This window comes from Synchiropus splendidus, chromosome 18, assembly GCF_027744825.2.
Source record: "Synchiropus splendidus isolate RoL2022-P1 chromosome 18, RoL_Sspl_1.0, whole genome shotgun sequence".
In the NCBI taxonomy this organism is placed as follows: domain Eukaryota; kingdom Metazoa; phylum Chordata; class Actinopteri; order Syngnathiformes; family Callionymidae; genus Synchiropus; species Synchiropus splendidus.
In genome coordinates, this window is record NC_071351.1 from 1,662,422 (window position 1) to 1,683,968 (window position 21,547).

The 21,547-nt window shown below is 38.4% G+C and overlaps 1 protein-coding gene across 14 annotated transcripts in view; it reads right to left on the reverse strand.

The window, feature by feature from the left end:
• The window catches only part of camta1a (calmodulin binding transcription activator 1a), a 268,368-nt gene that overhangs the window by 246,571 nt on the left and 250 nt on the right, over positions 1-21,547 (reverse strand). For 8 of the 14 annotated variants that reach the window (XM_053849461.1, XM_053849464.1, XM_053849459.1 and 5 more), the window contains exons 2-3: positions 17,169-17,276; positions 9,262-9,365 (exon numbers count right to left, since the gene is read on the reverse strand). In XM_053849461.1, the coding sequence (XP_053705436.1) occupies positions 9,262-9,365; positions 17,169-17,276 (212 nt within the window). The remainder of the gene's footprint in view (positions 1-9,261; positions 9,366-17,168; positions 17,277-21,547) is intronic. The other 6 variants (XM_053849470.1, XM_053849462.1, XM_053849469.1 and 3 more) reach the window with 2 other exon arrangements.

The window sequence follows — 21,547 nt, forward strand, 5'->3', positions numbered from 1 at the left end:
TAAGGGATTAAACAAGCTTTACATCTGCAGCACTGAAAATGTTTAATGTAAAACTGTGTGTTCATGCATTTTTTTAAGAACAGCTGCCCAGCATTAACATTTCAGCAACTGCATGAACTCAGCTTCCAGATACATTTTCAATAGAGGGCACAGATCACTAAAGAAAGATATAAAGTATACGAGGGTGGAATATAATAAACTATTGAGACTTCAGCTGAAATTTAAATGCCACATTCTGCTGTCAATCATCATTTCTGTTTTTTTTTTTTTTTTTCTCTTTTTCATGTTGTAAATTATTCTGTGCTCAAAACTACCCTTGAATGTTGGATGTACACTATGTTGACAATATATTCATCCTGAGGAAAAGTTTTCAACACTTAAGTGACTGTGGTACAGCTGCAGATAAGTACAAGGTGTCACTCAGATCCATCTCCAGGCTTCAAAAGAATACGGAGAAACCTTATGAGAGTTTCTTTATTGTGCATCTTGGTTTATGCTGGAAAAACATTGTTTTAGAACTTGTTCGGCCCTGAATATTAAACCTGGGGGACGGGTCATCATGTCCTTGCTGGCTTTATTTTATTTAATTAAACCGGTTGAATTGATATGTAAACATCTTTAGGAAGAAAGAGACTTCACACACTGCCCAGATGAACAAAGGGCTGAAGGACAGGCAACCAAGAGGACGCCTGAAATCCTTACGGACCCGGATTCCACCAACAGTCTCAACAGTCGGCTTTGATAAAACAAAGACAAAAGACTGCAAGGATAATAACCTTTTCAATCAATAACTCACTGACATACAGGTATCCCAAAGGTCAAGGACATTTATCGTATATTGCACTGACAGTGCTCTGCGTCCATGCATTTGTTGGATATCAGAAAATTTAAACCAATTTAAACTTATCATATATTGACATAGTAAACATGTAATGGATGTGTCATGCAGATTTAAATGACATGTGTGGCCAGTTCACATCAATTATTCATGTAAAAATAATGATCATAAGTTAAAGTAAAAACTTTTAGTATTTCAGAGCACAAGAAAAGCATTTCACGTCTCATATCGTGCTAAATATTTGACGCTCCAGTGTGAATAAGGTAATAGGCAGTTTTGTTTTCTTCAGGAATTTGTAAAATAATTGTTTTGTGTCATTTCATAATGTGTTGAGGTCTGTCATGGAGAATCAAAAATTTGTATTGTCATTGTGAGAGAAACAATTTGTTTTCAGGGGAAGAAGCATTCTGTTGTCCCCAGTGATAAAAAAAAATGTACTCAATTTAGTATATAATACATGGAAGGGTCTAGAATTCATACACAAATTGACTCAAACAGATTTCTTGGGCCAAGCCAGCTCATCAATCAGATTTTATCACCAGGACTGGTTATGGCCACACTTTTAGGGATTTTATGTGCAGGCTAATGCAAATTTATTTGGAGCTGTGCACCACAAATTAAAAGCTTTCATTGAGTAATTAAAATTTGCATTGGATTGCAAATTCAGCCAGTCCCTCGACTGTGCATTTTTATTGCAGATTTTAGGGGAAAAAAAGGGAAAAACTAATAAACATCTATAACAACAATACAAGGCATAATGGAAGCCACTGAGTCAGTCACAATGATCAACATAGCCAAAACTTAGACCCATTATTCAAAGGGTCACCATTTGAAAATAATTCATTCTATCGCTGCTACATAACGTAGTCTCCTCTGCTTTCAAGTTAAGAAAACTAATTTACAGCCTGATACAATATTAATAAAGTTTTTCCAAGTTTCCATTTCAATAAACATGAAAATTCCTTGAATACCACCATGATACAAAAAGGCTATGGGGCCATTGTCCTACCTGATTCCGTCTATCAGATAGAAAAGGGCACAATAGGCTGAGATCCAAAGGGGCCCATAGAGATTTCCAGCTTGCTGTTGTTGCAACCTTCTCATTCTCAAGGACCTTTGGAGATCAAAGACGCACAAACACGCAGCAAAACCAAGCGATAGCGCTAGAAAGACCAGCGATTGCGATAGCTGGCAGGATAACAGGAAGCTGAGGAATCAGAGTGGCCTTTGTCAGCTTACCCAAACATTTGGACTCCAGCTGTGTCCAGTGAACATTCAAACAGATTTCCTGAGGACCACGAGTGAGCTGCCTCCTCTATTCGGAACCAGATTATGTATCTTCTGACCCATCCTAGCTTGTCATATTTTGTAGTCTGGAAATGATGTGATCTATGAGGCCTTAAAACCATTTACTTTTATCCTGGGAATACCCGAGCTCGCCTAAATTTGCACGTAGATTAATCTGAGCAGAAAGATGTGTGTATGATATATAGGTTTGACAGGTTTGAATACAAGCTGCTAAAAACAAGAGTAGCTTTTTAAATCTGATGGAGATGGCCAGAGTCCATCCAGTAAACACTCCCATGGATTACAGTATGGCATGTAAGCGATGTGAAATCCTTGAGCTAGATTGGCAAGACCAAAACTTCAGACAGGTTTCAACCGTTTTAAGTTAAAAGTTTGACATGAGAAGCAAACTTTATTCCCAGTCACCCCACCTCGCACTCCAAAAAATGTGTCTCGCTGCTCCAACATAATTAAAACAGATATTATGTCAACTTGAGAGACTTGCTGAACACACAGCGGTCCCAAAGCATTAGGCACACTGGTTGAACAATATGGAAGTGGTCATGAACAATACTTTATCTCAGCTAATATACATAAATTCATAATACAGTCATCCGTGGATTCCTTGTAAGCTGCAATCTCTTGACACACTTTTGACAGGATGTTAAACTGCTGTTTCTGTATTCCACTGGGGCACGTGCGACAAGCGTAAAGCTGGAATTAATAATGTGTGCAATCTCTTTCTAAGGGTTTGTGTCTGTTCTCGACAGTGTTGCTCTTGGTTTCCCCCTCATTGCATGCATTCTTTGATATGCCTTAGAGTTGTAGTAGAAATATATTATTTTATTATTCAATGAATGAAAGTTAGCTGCTAAGAAAAGTAACTTTCATTCAATTTATAATTGCAAATAAGCCACCTAAGATATTTACATAAAATACAACATCCTTTATGTTTGTCAAAATATATATACTGTGTATTAAACAGGTTACAAATTTATATTTGAACTGGGGTACAACTACACAGCAATAAATACTGTTCATCACCTTAAAGCATAAGAATGTCAGGTATGATGAAAAAGTCAAAGAACATACTCAAAACGCCATTATGAGGACCATATTGGTTTTGTTGTATCACAAGCAGAATACTATAATATGAAATAAGCCTTGTATTAAACGTCTCTTTATTACAGATTACGGAGTAGCTCACGTACGGATTCTGATAAAACTCCTGCCACCAGATCGTTTTCCCACTGAGATACTCACATCAATCTATGCATGAAAGCGTAAAGAATGAATCCAAGTAATAATGAATGAGACATGTTTTCCCTTTATCTTGTAAATAACTCGATTACAGAATGGTACCTAAGAGAAAATCTCTGATCCAGCACATCTGTCAGAAATGTTGAAATCCTCTCGTCTATACCTGAATGGCTTTCCAGCTCGGTGATCACATGAGGGAAAAGAAGGAGAGATATAAAAGAAAAGGAGGTAAACCAAAGAAGGGGAGAAGACCAGAAGACACAAGCTGGGTTCAATTTAGAAGTTTCCCACAGGAGGTGAAGTGGCCAGCATCTGTTTCAATAGAGGTCACACAATCCTGAGTGGACACCAGCGTCTTCCGAGAATACTGCGTGAGGACCCCTGCCTTGATGTGCACATCCTCCAGAAAAAGGCAGAGTCTGTGTAGCATGCAGGACACCTAGGATGACCCACTGCCAGGTTCCTATTACGACTTCCTCGCTACGCGGTGGCCTCACAATTGACACTTCACAGTGAGCCACAACACAACCAATCAGCAAAGCTATTAAGCTCACAGGAAGTTATGATGAAGTCAGCCATCCAAAGAAACTTTGCCAAGTCCATATCTTTGTCTCGTCAACCCCCAAGCACCAGATGAGATGAGAAGAAACCGTGAAATATTTTTTTCCCTAAACTGTAATTGAGCAGAAACTATAAAAATATACGATTACTACTTACATGTACATAAATTTGCCTCGAAGTTTCAGCATTGAAAAAATGAAATGAAGTCGCAGCACCAAAGATGAGTAACTGTGTGTCCCCCAGGAAGCCAGAAGAAATTACAGCATTTGGCATTTGCTTCCCAAATGAGAAAAAAATGCTGCTTTACATTTTTATTATATTGAGCAAATCAAAAACACGCCAACATTTACGTTTTTAATTGATTTAAGTAACGGACACTTTTTTTTCTGTGCCGTATGAATATAATGTGGGCTTTAAATCTCAAAATTTAATCAACAAATCAATTCTAATAATTTGGTGCAGATACTTTTAGAAAGAAAACCATTGTATATACATCTAAAAGAGCTGTTTAATTATCTTTATATAATAAATGAGCTTACAGGAGTAACACCTAAAAAAGTGGTATTTCGTGCACTGAAATTATTTTTTTCCAATGTAGGTGAAAAAACACCAAATTAACAATCGAATAATCAAAAACAAGCAAATAGGTGGATAAACATGACCTTTAATTTCCAACGATTGCCCCAGAGAAGCTAATGAACATTTCTGTAAACAGAGGCAATTGGTGGGAGTCATTTTAATTACTCTCCACTGAGAAAGCCATGCATGGCAAATACCTCAAATGAAGATAAACAATTAATCAAGCATGAACCCGTGTTCGATTAGGCAAATTCTCAGAAGCACTGACATCTATGAAAACAACAGTGACACTCCAGGTTTAGCAGTGTCAGACTACCCTCTTCAATATAGTCCATGGGGAGAAGGATGATCTTTTATCCCAAATGCGTTCTAATGAACTCCAAATATTCTGTGGCGGAAACACGCTCAGCTTTTCACAGTGGGATTCCACAGGGAAGGTTTTGGGCCAGCAGAACACTCCAAACAAATTCAAATGCGCTTGTTTGCAAGGCTGAGGGTTTCGAGTGCCAGATAACACCGGGACATGGAGCAGGTTAACAGTGGAATGAAGATAAGGGCTGAGTGATTACACCGCACTGGAGCCAATTGTGCTTGTCATTATTGCGCTGATCGTACAGTGTAAGCTCACTGTCACTCACGTTTATCTGATCTCACCTTTAATTTTATTTGCGGTGGTTTCTGATCAGCGCTTCTGCACCTTCCTCCCTGCAGAGTCCACTGAGTGTTTACGCTGCGGCTCCTCTCTGTTTTGAGCCTGAGCATGCAGACGCCGTGCTGTGAGGCGACTGGCAGTGACGCAGGGTGACCTGGGGGTGGTTCACATCTAATTTGCAGAAACTATTTTGTTTGTAAAAATAAATGTGTACGTTTTCAAATAAAATGCCATCAGTTCCATCAAACATTGAGGAAACGTATAAATACGTTCACATTAACATTAAAATTATTTCATGGAAATTAATGTTATGCCATCCTGTTCATAATAATAGTCACTTGATCCTGAAACTGGGGACCTTCACTTTTGAATCCAGATGAGGCGAGTACTGACGGCCTTGTGTTTTGGTTCAAAAGCTTTTGCACTGAACTGAGTCAAAGCTCGAAGCACTTAGAGAGTTCTGCAGTTCTTGGAAGACTGACACAAAGACTCAGGCTTCGTGTCCTCTCATCGCTCCCTTAGCTTATTTCGCTTCTTTTCACAACAAAATATTTCATCATAATGGCACTGTTTTTCTGTATGTTTTAATGCCCACCACATGGCGCGACAAGGGCAAAATTGTGGCAGTAGAGAAATATTCCTTAAAGCTGTAACTCACACTTTTGAATCCGAACAACATATACATAACTGTACATACAGTCTGAAGTTCAGTCAGGCCAGAAAAAATCCCACCGATTCTAACTAGCTTAGTTCACCAAAGAACGACATTCTGGGTGTAATTGCAGCAATGAAATATCTTGTTGAGTCAGAAAACCAAATGAACCGAAGAGCAAGCAAAATGTTTTTTGAAAGTGCAGCACATCTCCAGACCTTCATGCCAGAGTGGCCAAACATCAGACTGACTTGTTTGATCTTGAAAGGGGTATAAGCCTAAAGCCCTTCCTGTGTGCTGTCCTTCTTTAAAAAGATTTTTATCTCGAACGAAATGTCTCACAGAATAGAGGTCATCGGGCCGGAGAATCAGGCAGACAAAAGTAGCTGGCTTCACACCAGAAAGGGAATTCACGCACCTGAGCACAGCAAGGAGGAAATAATGTATGTAAATTCATGTTGATTCATACATTTCAAAACAAATTACACTGAGCAGAATGATGGAAATACATTTTATAAATGTTCTGTTGACATATTTCTCTAAATGATTTCACTTATTTATACTCTCTCGATTGGTATTTCAGATCTTCTTTATTGAAGTCATCTCACAACTGATTCAATAACAACAGATCAACTCAACTTTCAAAACGTACAACACCGTTCTTGAGTTTTGATTTGATTGTTTTTCTAAATTCATTGTAAATGTTTCAAATGTATTCCTGTGCACCTCCACCTCATAAAGTCACTCTAGGGAGTCAAGGGAATGAATTCGAAATGAATAAATGTACATGAGCTTTTACTTCACATGCGCCCTCTCTCTCCTTCCAGAGTACAGTCACTGGGATTCTAAATTAGCCCATGAATCATACATTTGTGCAAGTAATTATGAAGGAACTTAAAAGATGGTTGACAGTAAAACCACTTGCAAGGTCCGTAAACACGAAGTGCGGAGGACAAAATAGTGGGAGCCAAATCTACCATCACTATGACCTGAAATGCTTTCTCAACACAATCTCAAGTCCTGTCGACTTTGGCTGATACGGGCTGAGGGGACGTTGAGGAGGAATTCATTCTTTAAATTAGCTGCCAGCCGGGATCCAGGCATCATCAGAATAGCACACAACCAGGAGAAGAAAATGAAAGCCCAGTGCCTTGCTAATCTTCTCGCCACATACTGTCAGCAAAACAGGCAGCATTTCCTAACGGTCATAAGGTCAAGCCCATCGTCTAACTGGAAGGAGGAGCTGGCGATAACATGTTAACTGAGGTGTTGATCTGACCCGACCACTTCAGGGTTAATTGAACAAGATCAAGGCATGATGACAATTTTTGGGTGTCATAAACAACATACAGGTATGTCATCCAAAAATAGGATAGATACAATGCCTCATGACCATTGTAATAGTATAAATAAACTGGATATTCTCACATCGCGATGGCCTCGCAGTCTGCTTATTGATATAAATTAGTGCGCAACCAATGAGTCTTGCAAATACATTTGCTGATAAATGAGAAACTAGCAACACATTTCCTCGTCCTGATAAATATTTAACTGCAATAAGAGGCCGGAAGAGCTTTCCATATAACGGATATAAATTGCTCGTCAAACATTGTTGATTCTGCTAGGTAGAAAAATTCTATACACACAATCAATTTGGTAACTCCTCAATTGAAAGGCTTTCTAGACAACTTTGCTAAATGCAAATATTCAGGAAATTAGAATATAAAGTATTCTGAGCTGGTGCCAGATATACGCACAGAATTGATGAGGTGTCACTTTCACTGAGAGTCACACAATTGCATCAATAAGAGCCTGTTCTGATCCCTCTTTCTTTTACCGTCTGACACCAATGCTGATTTGTATGGCCGTCACATAAAGGATATGTCCTTGATTTTGGGCAGACTGGTTGGTTTAATGCTTAAAAAAAGATCCACCTGCAGACCAGACACCACTGGTGCCCACGTTTTCATCTTCTTTTCACAAATAAGCTAACTAACAAGCTAACAAAACACATCTGATGAAACAGCACGGTTTCTGAAGTGTTTTAGTTATGATTGAATTTGACAATTACTGACAAGACATCATGGTAAGACTAGCCAACAGCGTTCATCTAAGTAGAAAGCTGTGACTTACAATTCCAGATCGATTTAGTGAATTAATTTAGACCATCAGCAGCAGAATGCAGGTCACACATGGCAAACTAAACACAACATCAGCCAATTAAAAGCACACTGTTCACTTTTTCAACATGTTGAGCAAGTGAGGAACAGATGGTTGAAGAAGTGATGTGTGGTCTAAGAAGCAATAAGCTTTGTGCTTTAATCGTCGGGGTCATTTGTACTACAGAGCCATAGAGAAGATTTGCTAAAGATGTCTGGCTCCTTCTATCATCCCCAATCGCTTAATAAAAAAAACAACAACAACAACAATGCTTGAGTAAAACTATAGTGGAAGTTGAAAATGTTTAAAAATGAAGTTTAAAAATGTGGTTTCATGTTTCATGTGGATAACATTTAGATGGTCACTGTGTGTGGAATATTTATGAAATTTGTCATTAGTCATAGTTACCAGTGTTCAATATTCTAAGTAAGGAAGAAAAATGTAGCATATTTAAAACTTTTTCTATGATTTTTTTTATTTTGACTTTCTTCAGACAAAAAAAATGTTTCAGCATGGTTTCACCGATGCCAAGAAGTGCCGATGAAAAAGAGACAAGACAATAGATATTTTTCCAACGTAAAGGAAAATGAATCAATTTTCTGCTTTTGTGTTATATCAACTTTCAAAATTCCAAACTTCAGTCAGCAGTTACTGAAACAGCGGTTTACTTTCCAATATTTCATCAGCAAGTTGCTTGAAGCAATTTAAAATGTCCCTGTTGTAAGGTAAGCGACTTTTTTCAGAGAAAGATATCAGGGCTTGTTATTTGGAAAGAATAAAATGTAAAGTGATTCATATTAACAATAATGCCACCAGTAAACTGTTTAATTTAGTGACGTTCATAATGTTCTCTCAAAGAGGCAATTTGTGAAAGTTCAATTGACATTTTAATATCTGATTTTGGCTGGAGACTGAAATTCATTCACACCATGTTGAGAATAAATTCAACACACATTCAAAACCCCTACATTGATTCGTTCAGGTCTGAGTCTTCCTCACTGGATGTTGACATAAATGAAACAGCACATTTGTGTAATTCCCTCCATACATTCATCCATCCTTTTTTTTTCCGATGTACTCCAGTGTCACATGGGCACTGGAAACAGTCACAGACCCATGAACAATAGGAGTTACAATCTATCATAGCCTATGTCCTCAACACTTGGATTTTGCCTCTTGTGGGTGTCAGGACTGTGAACTGTGTTCTGAAGAAAAGAGCAGCAGCCAGATGTATTCAGCCGAAAGCAGCGTGGCAAAGAGCAGCAGCCTTACCTCATTAGTGTTCCACCGATGTCTCTCTTTTGGCAATGAGGTGCATTTTGGTAGACATTCAAGCAGCTTCTTAGGAAGGTATATTTTCAAATGTCCATGTTCATCTGTGACAAAAAACAGATTATATATTGAGTACATAACTCACGCACCGCTGTCGCAAAAACACCATCTAAATCAAGGGTCTCAAGCTGATCCACAAAGGGCCCGAGTGGATGCAGGTTTTGTGTTCCAACCAAACAAGGACACACACCCCGCACCCACTGCACCCCTTTGAGACCCCTGATCTAAAAATTAGGATTGTTTTATGCTATTATTTCTATATATTACGTCTGGTTTTTTTTCTCACCATGGTGATGTTTCAACTAAATTTGATATAATCTCTAGAACCGGTGCTGCTGCAGGTTCACTAACTCATTTATTCCCTGAGCAAGTAACATTCTCTTTTACGCATTTGGGTTACATTAAGCAAATAGCTTTTCTTAAGACAAATTAAACAGCTGTGGAAACTGCCATTCATTATTCAGTCAGCCAAATATCTGTAATAAAAATGGAGTCAAGATGAAGATGTCTGACTGGAGTTGGCTGAACTGATGATTGAAGCTAATTCTGAGCTTATGATGTTGCTTTCCGACATCAAGAATTCCGACAAAAGAATTTTGTTTTTCACCCTCTATGCAAGGCCCGAAACTTTTTTTTACTGCCTTTTCATCTCCATAGCATCCATGTACTTTTGATTTTATGATATAGTACTTAAATTATGTAAACCTACTGTGTCTCAGGCAATTGAGCTTTTTTCTGAGAGTCATTTACACCGTTGTTTCACCTAATTATTTGCATGAATAAGAAATCTACAGCCTTGATTAACTCAAGCTAAGATTCAGAAACTCCAGATAATGCAGAAGTTAGGGTCTCTATTCATACGGGAGAGCAATTGTAATTGCAAATAAAGCCATCAATGCTATTTGGGAGGTTCATTCCACAAACAGTACAACAATTTAGCCTTGAAAATAGTTTTGTGCTGCTTCAAAGACAATCCAGAAGTGCACTTGATTATTTAACCAAAGTGCTGCACAGGAAATGATTCCCACAAACCTCTATTGAGAAATTTCAGTGACAATAGAAACCGTTGGTCTGTAGAGATGCAGCTGGCAGTTTTACACATACGGGTGGAGCATCATCACTCCCACAGGAATGTGAGTTTACGTCCGTATATGTGAAGTTTTTGCCATATCCATCTGTCTTTGCATGTAGACTGCAGTTTTATGTGAGCAGGTATCTAAGATAATTGGTTTCACCCAATTAAGAGTCACATACAACATCTTGTTCTTGGTTCTGTTGAGGGCACTTTTGCTGTAATAACTGGAAATCAAGCAGCAACTGAATCAAAATCTTTTATAAATGGAGCAGCAGCGAAGGGAATAAGGGAATTGAAAAAGGAAATGAAAGCAGGGCCACAATACTGAGGATAGAATAACCATAAATATATTCATGTGTTTAAGGGCTGAAAATCGAGACTATTTTAATTAATATCATCCTTAATCAGCATTTTAATTTATTGCATTTTTAGTTTTTCAATTGTGCCTTCTGTTTTTTTTTTTGTTTTGTTTTTTTTTTATTTCACACATGAGGTCCCAGCGTCCGTACAACTGGTTAAAAGGCAAATGAAAACTGGCTTGACATGCAATTAAATGCTTGAAGTAACAAAATCTGCATCACTTATAATGCATGTTGATGAAATGACCCGTGACACGATGCAGTTCAACAGATAAAGAAACAGAAAATGCAGATGTGAGGAGATTTTTTGACAGCGGAGGGATGTTTGTGGTATAAGGAGAAACCTTGTTTAGTCAGCTAAGAACAAAGCTGTGCATCTCAGGTACGTTGCATTGTTACACTATCATATTGAAAATATCTATAGCTGCAACCAGTTGGACAAAACACCTGGCAATGATAATAAATGCAAAGAAATAGTGTTCCCAAAATTACCCCGGTCAGAGAACAATATGAATTATGTAAAATCTTGGTGGCTTTAGCATTCTCTACTTGACACAGACCTCTGAATTATGCAAAACACATCTCAATTCACAATTCTGTACACATCGAAGGGAGGGGGCAACTACAACATAACTGGATTTCACTTTGAAATGTCAGTCTGTTATTTGTCAGCTAAGAAACACCCCGAGCGTCAATGAGACCATGTAAAACCCAGCTGGACTAACAAGGTGTTAAGTGGGTTTCTCTTAATCCCCTAACCTTACATGGATGCCTATGAAATCTGTTTGCAGACAAAACTGGTGAATGATCAGATTACTAATGCGCAATTGCACACAGTGAATGTAGAATAAGACACAAGGACGGTGATCTGCTGAGCCAAACGTATCATTAGCTCTTGTTTTCACAGCAGACAGTTTCTTCAGAAATAATAGTCTCTATTTGACCCCGCTTAATGTTGTTAATAAAATATTTCTCCAACTACATATATGCTGCTAAGACCTCTCTTTTCAATAACTGCTTCCTTGCAAAAAACAACGCATCCTATTTGACACGATTTCTTGGGTCAAAATCAAGCATCATTATCATAACATAACAATAATCTCAATGCAAGTATGACGTCTCAGAATCTCCTCAGAATCAACACTTTTTCTGTTATTGTAAAGGATTTATAATTTGTTGCAAAGACGAGCACAGATTCATGGGAACATTAAAGACAACATTGTTGTATCTTGAATTTGCATTGCCTCTCGTAGTAAAAATGGGCTTACAGAGGGACAACAGCGTCCAAAGCTTCTCCCCCACACAAATGTTGCAATTCCTTAAAGACCAGCGAGCTTCTGTTCAGCAGCTAGATGAACTTTGTGCCAATAAATAAAACATGTGACTTAGATGTGACACTTCTCAGATGCTCACTTTTGGCCTTACTCCGAACAGGGATTCTTTGTCTAACTTGTTTTTACACATGAGTGTTTCCATGGGGCTTTTGAGGCACTTGTATGAGACGTCAACATAACGGTTGTTGAGTGCCCGGGTTTCTTTTTGTAAATCATTATACATTCATAAATCTAAACTGTTCACAGTGGTTGTAATCTCAAGTGGAACTTACATGACAATGTCGGAGTCAATACTTTGTAAATGTTGTGAAATCACGACCGTACTGAGAGCATGTTGCATTGTCAAATAACAAAATGATCATCATCATGGTTACAATCGAATGTCCATCAATGTCCATTACAATAGACTTGCTTATTTACAGTCAATAATCAGTAATTATGATGTTTAGAGTGATCATACCTGGGTAAAACAATCCTGCCACCACGTCCATCTGGTTTCCAGGTTTGAGTCACTCAATAAGAAACCAACTTGTATTATTTTCTCAGTCATTTCCTTGAGAAGGGCCAGTTTGAACATTCTATGATTTATCATATAATCTTTAACTGCCTCCCCTCCTCAGCCTCCTTCAGTTTGACTTAAAATGTAGTTTAAGACGACTCTGTCATTCTGAATCACTCTCTGGACCAAACAAAGCAGCACTTTAGTATCAGTAGTCTATGAGGTTGGTTGTCCAGATTAGGTCAGAGTGCTTGTTTGAATGCACACGAAGGAAAGCCACAATTTGGTTGTTAAAAAAAAAAAAAAAAAAAAAAGCATGAATGGCTGAGACTAGCAATTGTTTTGTAAGAGGATGCGCTGAGCTGAGTTGGCACTCTGCAGCCAATTACATTCAAAGTCTTGATGAGCCTGCTTGTGTACAAACAGCTTAACAGGGAGAGGATTTGTATTTTAAAAAAGAGGCTATAGGTCTGCAGCATTTATGTTCACGGGCTATTTGTTTTGACCAGACTTTAGCTGCTCCTTAAATCACACAATTCTCTGGCGAATGAGCATATAGCTATATATTTGTGTGTACTGATGTTTGGATTATCACTGATCCTTGCTCCTAAGTAAACACTTGGGCTGAATGTAAGGATATCTGTCATGCTAGCCTGCTCCTGCCCCACCCTAGAGACGAGAGCGAGGGTCATGAGAGTGGAAAGGCTGACAAAAACAAATCTTTAATCAATATCCAAGCCCTGAACGCAAACCCCTCTCTCTTCCGTCTCTGTCTAAAGTGCTCTGGGAGTGACAGTTTTTCTTTTTAATCTGTGCCCACATTGTGGAGATATTGCAAGCTAATGTTTTGGGTATAGATCATTGAACAAATCGCTGCTGGTGGTGCGCATCGACAGTAAGAGTTTGAATACTAATACTTTCCGAAACTATTTTGCCATAGCCTTCAGGTTTTAAAGATACTGTTTACTAGTAAAATTAACTGTGACTTCATCAGAATTATATCGTAAAAATCTAATATTAACCTGATAATTTATCACGGCTGCAAAAAAAAAAATGTATTTTAGGACACATCAACATCAGAGTCAGTTGCTTGTGACTGCAACATATCATCCATTGGCTGCAATTTAATTAAATATAGTTTCACTTCCTTGTCCAAACCAGACTGATGGAATTATCACTTTTTATTTGTCATTTCTACTGTGATTATTATTTGTCAACTAAGAGATGCTCTAGACACTATAGACACCCGACTGGCTACAGCAGCTCTCTGGCTGACTTGATTGCAGCGAGGAGAAGACCAAATTAATAAAAATAGATACATATTTGATTCATTATACCCAAAAAAGCCGTCAAGTTTTTAAAAATGAATGAGACCGCGGTATCATTGAAAGTTTCTTGTGAGGGCTGCCCATCCCACAATGACGGCTATGTATGTTTTGTTGTTGGGTCCAGTAAATATTGACAATGAAGAATGAAATCAATCAAAATAAACGTGTTAAAACACTAGCCCTAATATTTTGATCTAATTCTGATAGTAACTCAGTTTAAAATGGTAAGATTCCATGTTGAAAAATCGCTCCAGTTTACAAAACTAACAAATTGCAACACAGTCAAAATGCAATGAATTGCATGTTGACCTCCTGACATGATTTATCGAGGGTGAGAAGTGTCACACAACCAAGAGGCAAATTTACTGCACATGAACAGTTGCTTAGCAACAGTTGGGTATCTGTTTTGCGGTCCAACTTTTCGTAAAGATTGAGAAACTACTTGTTAAGATTAGCACACAAAATACATGTCAGAGCCCACTTAATAGATGTATTTTGATAGGTTTGTTTGAGGCTCATACTTCAGCATTTTTTTGCTCAAGCCAGACCTTTTTCACATTTCACAAGATTTTTCAGATATTCAAATTGATCGAAGCTTCTCTATAAACACATTGCATTGCCTCTCTGTGCTGATATGAACACATATGATACACTATGTATTAATTCACAATGAAATCGCAATTTATAGAACATCGGGTAACAGCACAATTGAGAAGGCAAGTCAATGACCAACCACAGACTGCAGGCTGAACATGGACTGGGTGCTGCCACAATAACAACAGCTTGAGAAAAAAAAGTCTGAGGTGCAGTAAGTTTACTCATGACATGGTGTTAAATACAAACCAGTCAATCTTGCTGTGAAACAGTGACAGAGGAAGAGAGCAAGCTTTCACATTCTGGAGACCACTGGCATGGCATTTACAGAAAAGATCTCTTTTCCCTCTAGTCTCACATTATGGACACTCTTCAGTCACTCAAATAAGAACCAGATTATTGCAGCTGTCAATAATAATTTCTGGACAAATGTCATGACTTTCAGACCCATTATGTGCCAGTCAATGACAATATATATTAACTTTAGTGCAGAAACAAGCAACTCCAATCACTCAATTAGTCAATGCTTCCTTGATTTGTGATCAGATTTCGTTGCTGTTGACAGCTATATAGATTTTTGCATAAACTATGTTTTCTAGCCCCTGGCTCTGAGTACAATTAACAAAATGTCATATAATTTTTAAGGCATGCAATAAGCACCACATATGAGGCATATCAAAAAAGAGATTTGCATGGCAAGACAAAGGCGATACACAAAGTATTCAATTCTAGGGATATCACTTGTGCCGTTCATTATGTTTTGGTGCTTTGCAACATTTCTCTAAAGTAGACAATTCAATACTTGAATAAAGAGAACAGTTGCCAACTATTTGCGTCAAAACAAAGTTACATTTATTTGAACAAATTAAAACATTACGTCCAATAAATAATTTGCTTCAAAACAAGTCAATTAATGCAGAAATCCTTATTTTCCTTGAAGGGTTCGTATGCTCATCGCCATCTCTCGAGATGGAAAGCAATTATGTTTATCATTGTGGCCTTTAGCCTGTTCGATAACACTCGTGCAGTGAAATGACTAGGCACCCAGCAACAAGAGAATTTATGCTGAACTTCTTTGTGATGCTGAGTGGCTTCTCACGTTCACAAATGGGACCTGTGTTACACATAACACAGAGAGTGTGGTAGATAATGTTTCCTTTGACAGTAACAACTTGACTTTTGATCTGACTGGGAGCCGAACAGTCCCGACGATATCAATCCATCAAATTTTTTATGTTAAACAAACAGACGCAAATTTCTTTATGGCCATAAGTGAAGCCTTTCTAATCCACTGACAATGACTCAAAATCATGATCAAGGGATGTCAAACATGCACATGCAGTTAATGCCTCCAACTAAATGACAGTAACCTGTTTTCCTTCTGACCACTCTTCCATTATAAGCCCATCTCAAGCAGAGCAGGAGTGAGTCCTCTCTCACTCGGCTCCCTCTACCGCCTGCTTACACTTGCACACAAACAAAGCCTGTTCTGTATCATAACTACTCCCACAATTACTCAGACGATTACTCAGATCAATGGCTGACCTGCCTGTTTCAGCTGCACAATTCAGCCTGAGTGTGACTTAAAGAGGCTGAAAGTCCTGATGCCTAAATAGCTTAATGTGTGCAACGGAGCAGGAAAGTGTAATACCAAGCAAAGTAGCAAGACTGGCACCGCTTACTGTGAGTCACAGCTGTCAGACTTCTGACTGTATCAAAGACCCGCACCCACGAGTCACCGATCTGCATCAGCCGATCTGTTTCATTACTCGTTTCAAAATACTCTGAATTATTTGAAACAATTGAGGCACTCTCAGCAGCGTGGAATGTACATTGTAAAATCTGACCTTCCTGTTAAAAATGACAATGTATTACCGTTTACTACTACATTTTCTGTTAAAACTTCATGTGAACAGGGACCAGTACAGGCATGTAAAAATAAAATCACATCTCTATTTTTCAATCAGCAACAATCTGAAGCCAAAATACTGATCAAAGACAAACTGTTAAAAGAAATATGTTTGCCAATGTTGGTGTTTACCCTGAAAAAAGAATCCCTCCTATTTTGTTTTTTTTTATCTTTCAGTATGTTTTCGATAGACTACATACTCCTCTACGCTAGAAAGGAATTTATTGCCCTAATTTAAACTTTCAATATCATGCTGTTCAACCAAAGAATGAGTGGTAGAAGTCTTGTTTCTTTCGGTACCATTGACTAGCACTTGGAAACTCATCAAAAGGTTCTCAGCAGAACTGAAGGTTTTCCTCCCTGGGTTCCCTCTTTACAACAAATGTAGGTTTAGCAGAAAAAAGGGCAAGTGGAGAGCCATTATTGATGGCTTAAAGTGTAAGCTTTTTCTCCGAGGGTCTGCTCAGGTCCTGATCCCGTGGCCTGAACCTGAAACAATCACTCTTAGTTAACGACAACACTTCAGCTATTGACAGCGTGATCCCGTAAAGCAGACACTTCAATCAACAGAGCAGCCGTAGGAGGTGTTGTGCTGGAGGAGAACAAAAGGGAAAAGGGGGGGGGGGAGACTGTGCGGTGGGGGCATGGGGACAGATGAAATCAAGAAGTAAATAAATGAATCGATGGATGAATAATTGATTGGCCAGCGAGTGGCCTCTCGCAGCAGGAATGCAGTATTAATAACTGACTCTTACTGTTGGTCTCTGTGTCATCACTGATACTCTTAGGTGGACCGTGGCCAGCATAACACACTGCTGATCTGTACATTCGATCCGGATTACGAACTTTCTTCAGTCCTTCAGGAAGCAGAGAGAAAAGTAGGGAAAAATCGGGAAAAAGAAGCAACCTCTTATCCCTCCACATGCAAACACACATCCTACACAAGTACACAGTTACACAGAAATTACAGTTTTCATTACGGATGCATGCCTCTATTTGGACTGATAATTCTGGTAAATCACAGGTTTACGTGGTAGCAAGTGCCGATAATTTGAGCCCTAAAGCATGCAGAGAACGTTGCCTCTAAGGCAGCCGTGACCCACTCCTTCAGCAACGCAGTCATCGCATCGACTGTGTGGGTGACTGTATCACTTTTTAAGAAGACTGTCATGTTAATTTCACTGTTTCTCTTGTGTCCCATAATATGAGTATCAATACACAATCAGTACAAGGGGAGTCTTGTTGAAGTCTTGTACAATGTGGACTGAGAAGCAAGTAAGTACCCTGAACCTTTAAAAATGCTGAAGTTCTGAGTAATTAAATTTAAGTTTAAGTTTTTTTAAGCACTGCATAACAGTTAAAACTGGCTTAAGGCTTAATTTCATCTTACATCCTATGATCTTTATCTTCTTTTTTTCATTGACACGATAGCATCATTTCAGCATTAGTTATTACTGTTGACTGATCAGTATTTCGGAAAAATGTGCAAATAAATCAGGAAAATTAAACAACAATTACTTCCAAAGTAAACATTAAAAAAAGCATTATAAAGTCAATCGACGAGAGATATCTGAATCAGATTTGGTCTATTGTACTGTTTTTAATCACATCGCTCATCTGCAAAAGCAAGGCAACAGAGGAAGTCAGAAAATTGCTAATGCAATAAAATGGATCTTATTACTTCATTAATGCAACTGGGATGTGTCAAAAATGCAATCCATTCAAAGCATGTAATAGAATAAAGTACATTAATTAAGAAACAACTCAATCTTTTTATCTTGTTTGTGTGCTTACGAAACTCATTTGTTAAACGATATACATTTGATGGAAGAATTTCAAGCACTAGCTAAATTCCTGAGTCAATACATTTTGTATATATATACAGTATATGTGTTGTGAGATGACATGTGTCATGAGGTTGTGTACTTTTTCCATCTGTATTCATGTCTGATTTGCAACTGTTAATATTAGCTATTGGCACTGCAATGAAGTGGAAATCATTTATTGGTGTCATCTGGCATCACATCCATAACGTGCATCACTATGGTAATTATGCCAATAGAGTATCATATAATTGTCACAGTTCTTAGCCTGTAATAAGCATCAGCTCTGTTTCACGAGAGCACTCTCAATTGTGATAATAGTAAACACAATTAAATCCATGCGATCAGTCAGACCGAGTGAGGGGGTCAGTTAAAGACGATGACAAACATTTTGTCAACCATCGCACAAGCACACCTCACCGATTCAATTTAAAGCTTTGTGCAACACATCTTCAGATTCAACACAAAACAATCATGAGCAGAAAAATTCATCCTTATTTACAATACAGAGAGACAATATTACACTGCTGCATAAGCAATTCTCTGAGTTAACGGCTGACTAAGTGTTTACTTGATGTTTCACTGCCTTAGACTGAACATTGAGTGACTGAAAACAGCATGGGACTTTATGAACTGCATTTGGCTGCAAATTAAAGGGGGGAAGGGTATCACATTCTTTACAACTGTGTTGACTTAGTTAAAGTTGAATTAGAAATATTAATATACAACTGAGAGGACTCATTGTTAATAAAAAAAAGAAAGAAAGAAAGAAAGAAAAGGCCATGTTGTCTGGTTGCTTTGCAAAATTGTAACACATCGGATGAAGCCCTCTCAAAAGGAGTATGTGGCCAGAGGAATTTCTGGAGCTAATAGGCACAGAACATGCTGCTGCCACAGCAAGAGATCTAATAGAGGTCTTGAGGGCCTCTGGGAAACAGTAAGACTGGTGTTAATCTACGACAGCTGTGTCTTTGGATGGTTTCTGCCCTCTCTTTTCCCCAGTTTTAACTTATGTAATTCCGATCAGGGGTTTGTATATGTAATTTTAATGTCTTTTTCTGAAAAATAGAAAAACTGAAGATAAGAAGAGGTCCAGATCCAGCAACTTACTTGTATCAAATTTTAAAGTAGGAGAGAGTACTCACAATTCTACCCCCAATAATGCCCCTGAAACATGTTAGTTATGGTTGTATTTGTGTCTCTCTCTAAGTGTGTCTGCTTTCTATTTGTGTTTGCACAACAAGCCTATGTTGCTGCGTAGTGGTTTTGCTCTGTGCGTTTTTATTTTTATCACTCGGCATTTGTTGTTTATAAAGATATGTGTGGAGATCTCTGTGACAGCTTGTGTATCTCCATGCATTTTGTTAGTCTCAGTGTATACTTTGCTGGGGTGTGCATGGCAGGGTTGAAGGTTAAAGTTGAGTTTTCTGGAATAAATAAGCAATGAGATTTCTTGCTTTGTTAAAACATGGTCTCTAGGAAGCACTACATTTGTTACGGTGTTGTCTGGCTCTAATTTTAGTATAGCAGAAACAGCTTTCTAACTTAAGACTGTGTATATTTTCTAAAAAGTGCTCTGCAATTTCCCCTGACGTCTAACAACAAAAACATGTTTGATAAAAGAGGAAAAGAAAAGTTGAGTGATTATAGTAGCATTTCTGGATTGCTATCTGATTTGTATTTAGAAAATAGCTCCGGGAGAGGTTACTCATTCAACTATCGTCTCTGTAAAACAGTGAAACACAGAAGTCCCAAGGACAAGACACAGTTTTCTAATAAATATCCTACAATGTAAGTGTGTAATGAAGGTCAAAGTCCGGGGATTTAGGGATTGATAAAATCACTTTTGCAACAAGATATTATTAAACCTGCCAAACATCTCTGGGAGTTAAACAATACCTGCAGGCTACAAGGACAAACTCTTAATAACAGTCTGACAACAAAACGAAAACAACAGCACTGGCTACCACCATCTTTGAGAAACTAAGTTCAGATGAAGGTAATGTCGTCTCCAGTCCTTCCTCCCTGCTCCTAGGTTGACCATTCTCAGGGGAACCTCTAAAATAACCTTCTCAACAGTGGGACTGTAAAATTAGACGTTTCACTGAGGCTTACTTTGGTTTCATGAACCACTACTTATAAAGACACTCTCTGCAAACATGATGACAATACATTCACAAGGGTGAAGTCATTACTATCATAAACCCAGATGTCTTCATTGATTGTCTCACACATATAAACACTGACATCCTTCACTTGCCAACTTTGCTTCTGTAGCTCAACATCACCCCCTCGTGGGGATCAAATTTAAGAATTCGCACATGACTTTCACAACTGTAACAATTTCTCCGAGCGTAAATAGAAAATATATTCTCATATTTTTATGTTGTTGTTTTTTTGTGTGTTTTTTTTAATAGGGCATAGTCACCAAAATGCTCTCGAGACTACCATAAGTGTCAGGAAAATATTCAGTCTCCCAAACTGTGTTCATAGGAGGGCGCCTTGACTCATATTTTACTTCATGTATAACAGTTATGAATACATACTTTAATCGAATCTAACACGACAGATCCTTTGCATGGATGACAGTTGCGGGAATTACACAGTCTTATATTGTTCGACTCCCCTCTTAAATATTCTTATGTGGAACTAATCTGTTCTCTTAAATTGTCCTACAAAGTCTAATGGTTTTCATTTCAAGTTAGTGAGCCGTACGAAAGACGCCAGAGCGCAGAAGTCATCGTTTTCTCTCGCGGGCAGATGTTAGAAAGCCGACTCTCCGTGCAGCCGTTTCCTGTGATGGCATTTCATTTCCAACGCGACACGGAAGACTGAAGCGAGCAGGAGACCGAGGTTAAAACCAAATGAACAATGCGTTTATAGTCGTTTGGCGAACGTTATCCCTGAATGATTACCGCGAACCGCGTTTGAGACAAAGGATAGTAAACCAAGAAGACAACAAAACGGCAGTATTTCAACACGCAGAATGGAAAACCAAGCATTCTAATAGGCGTGAAACGTTTCAAATGTCACTGTATCGCCTTCGAAAGAAGCTGTCAATGAAGCGGGAGGCGAAGTGACACTTGCTTTTTCAACTGCTTGGCAATAAGGGAAGAAGTTAGTCGCTGTCGACGACATGTTGTCGTCAACTTAGCTTTGTTCCAAACAACTTAAACACGTACACCGAGAAGAGTAAGCGGTGAAATAGCACTTTTGACGAACCGTGCGGTGCTTCAGTTGCGGGCTACGGCGGGAAGAGTAGCTGGCTAGAATGAAGGCTAATATTAGCTGGCTAGGTGATATCT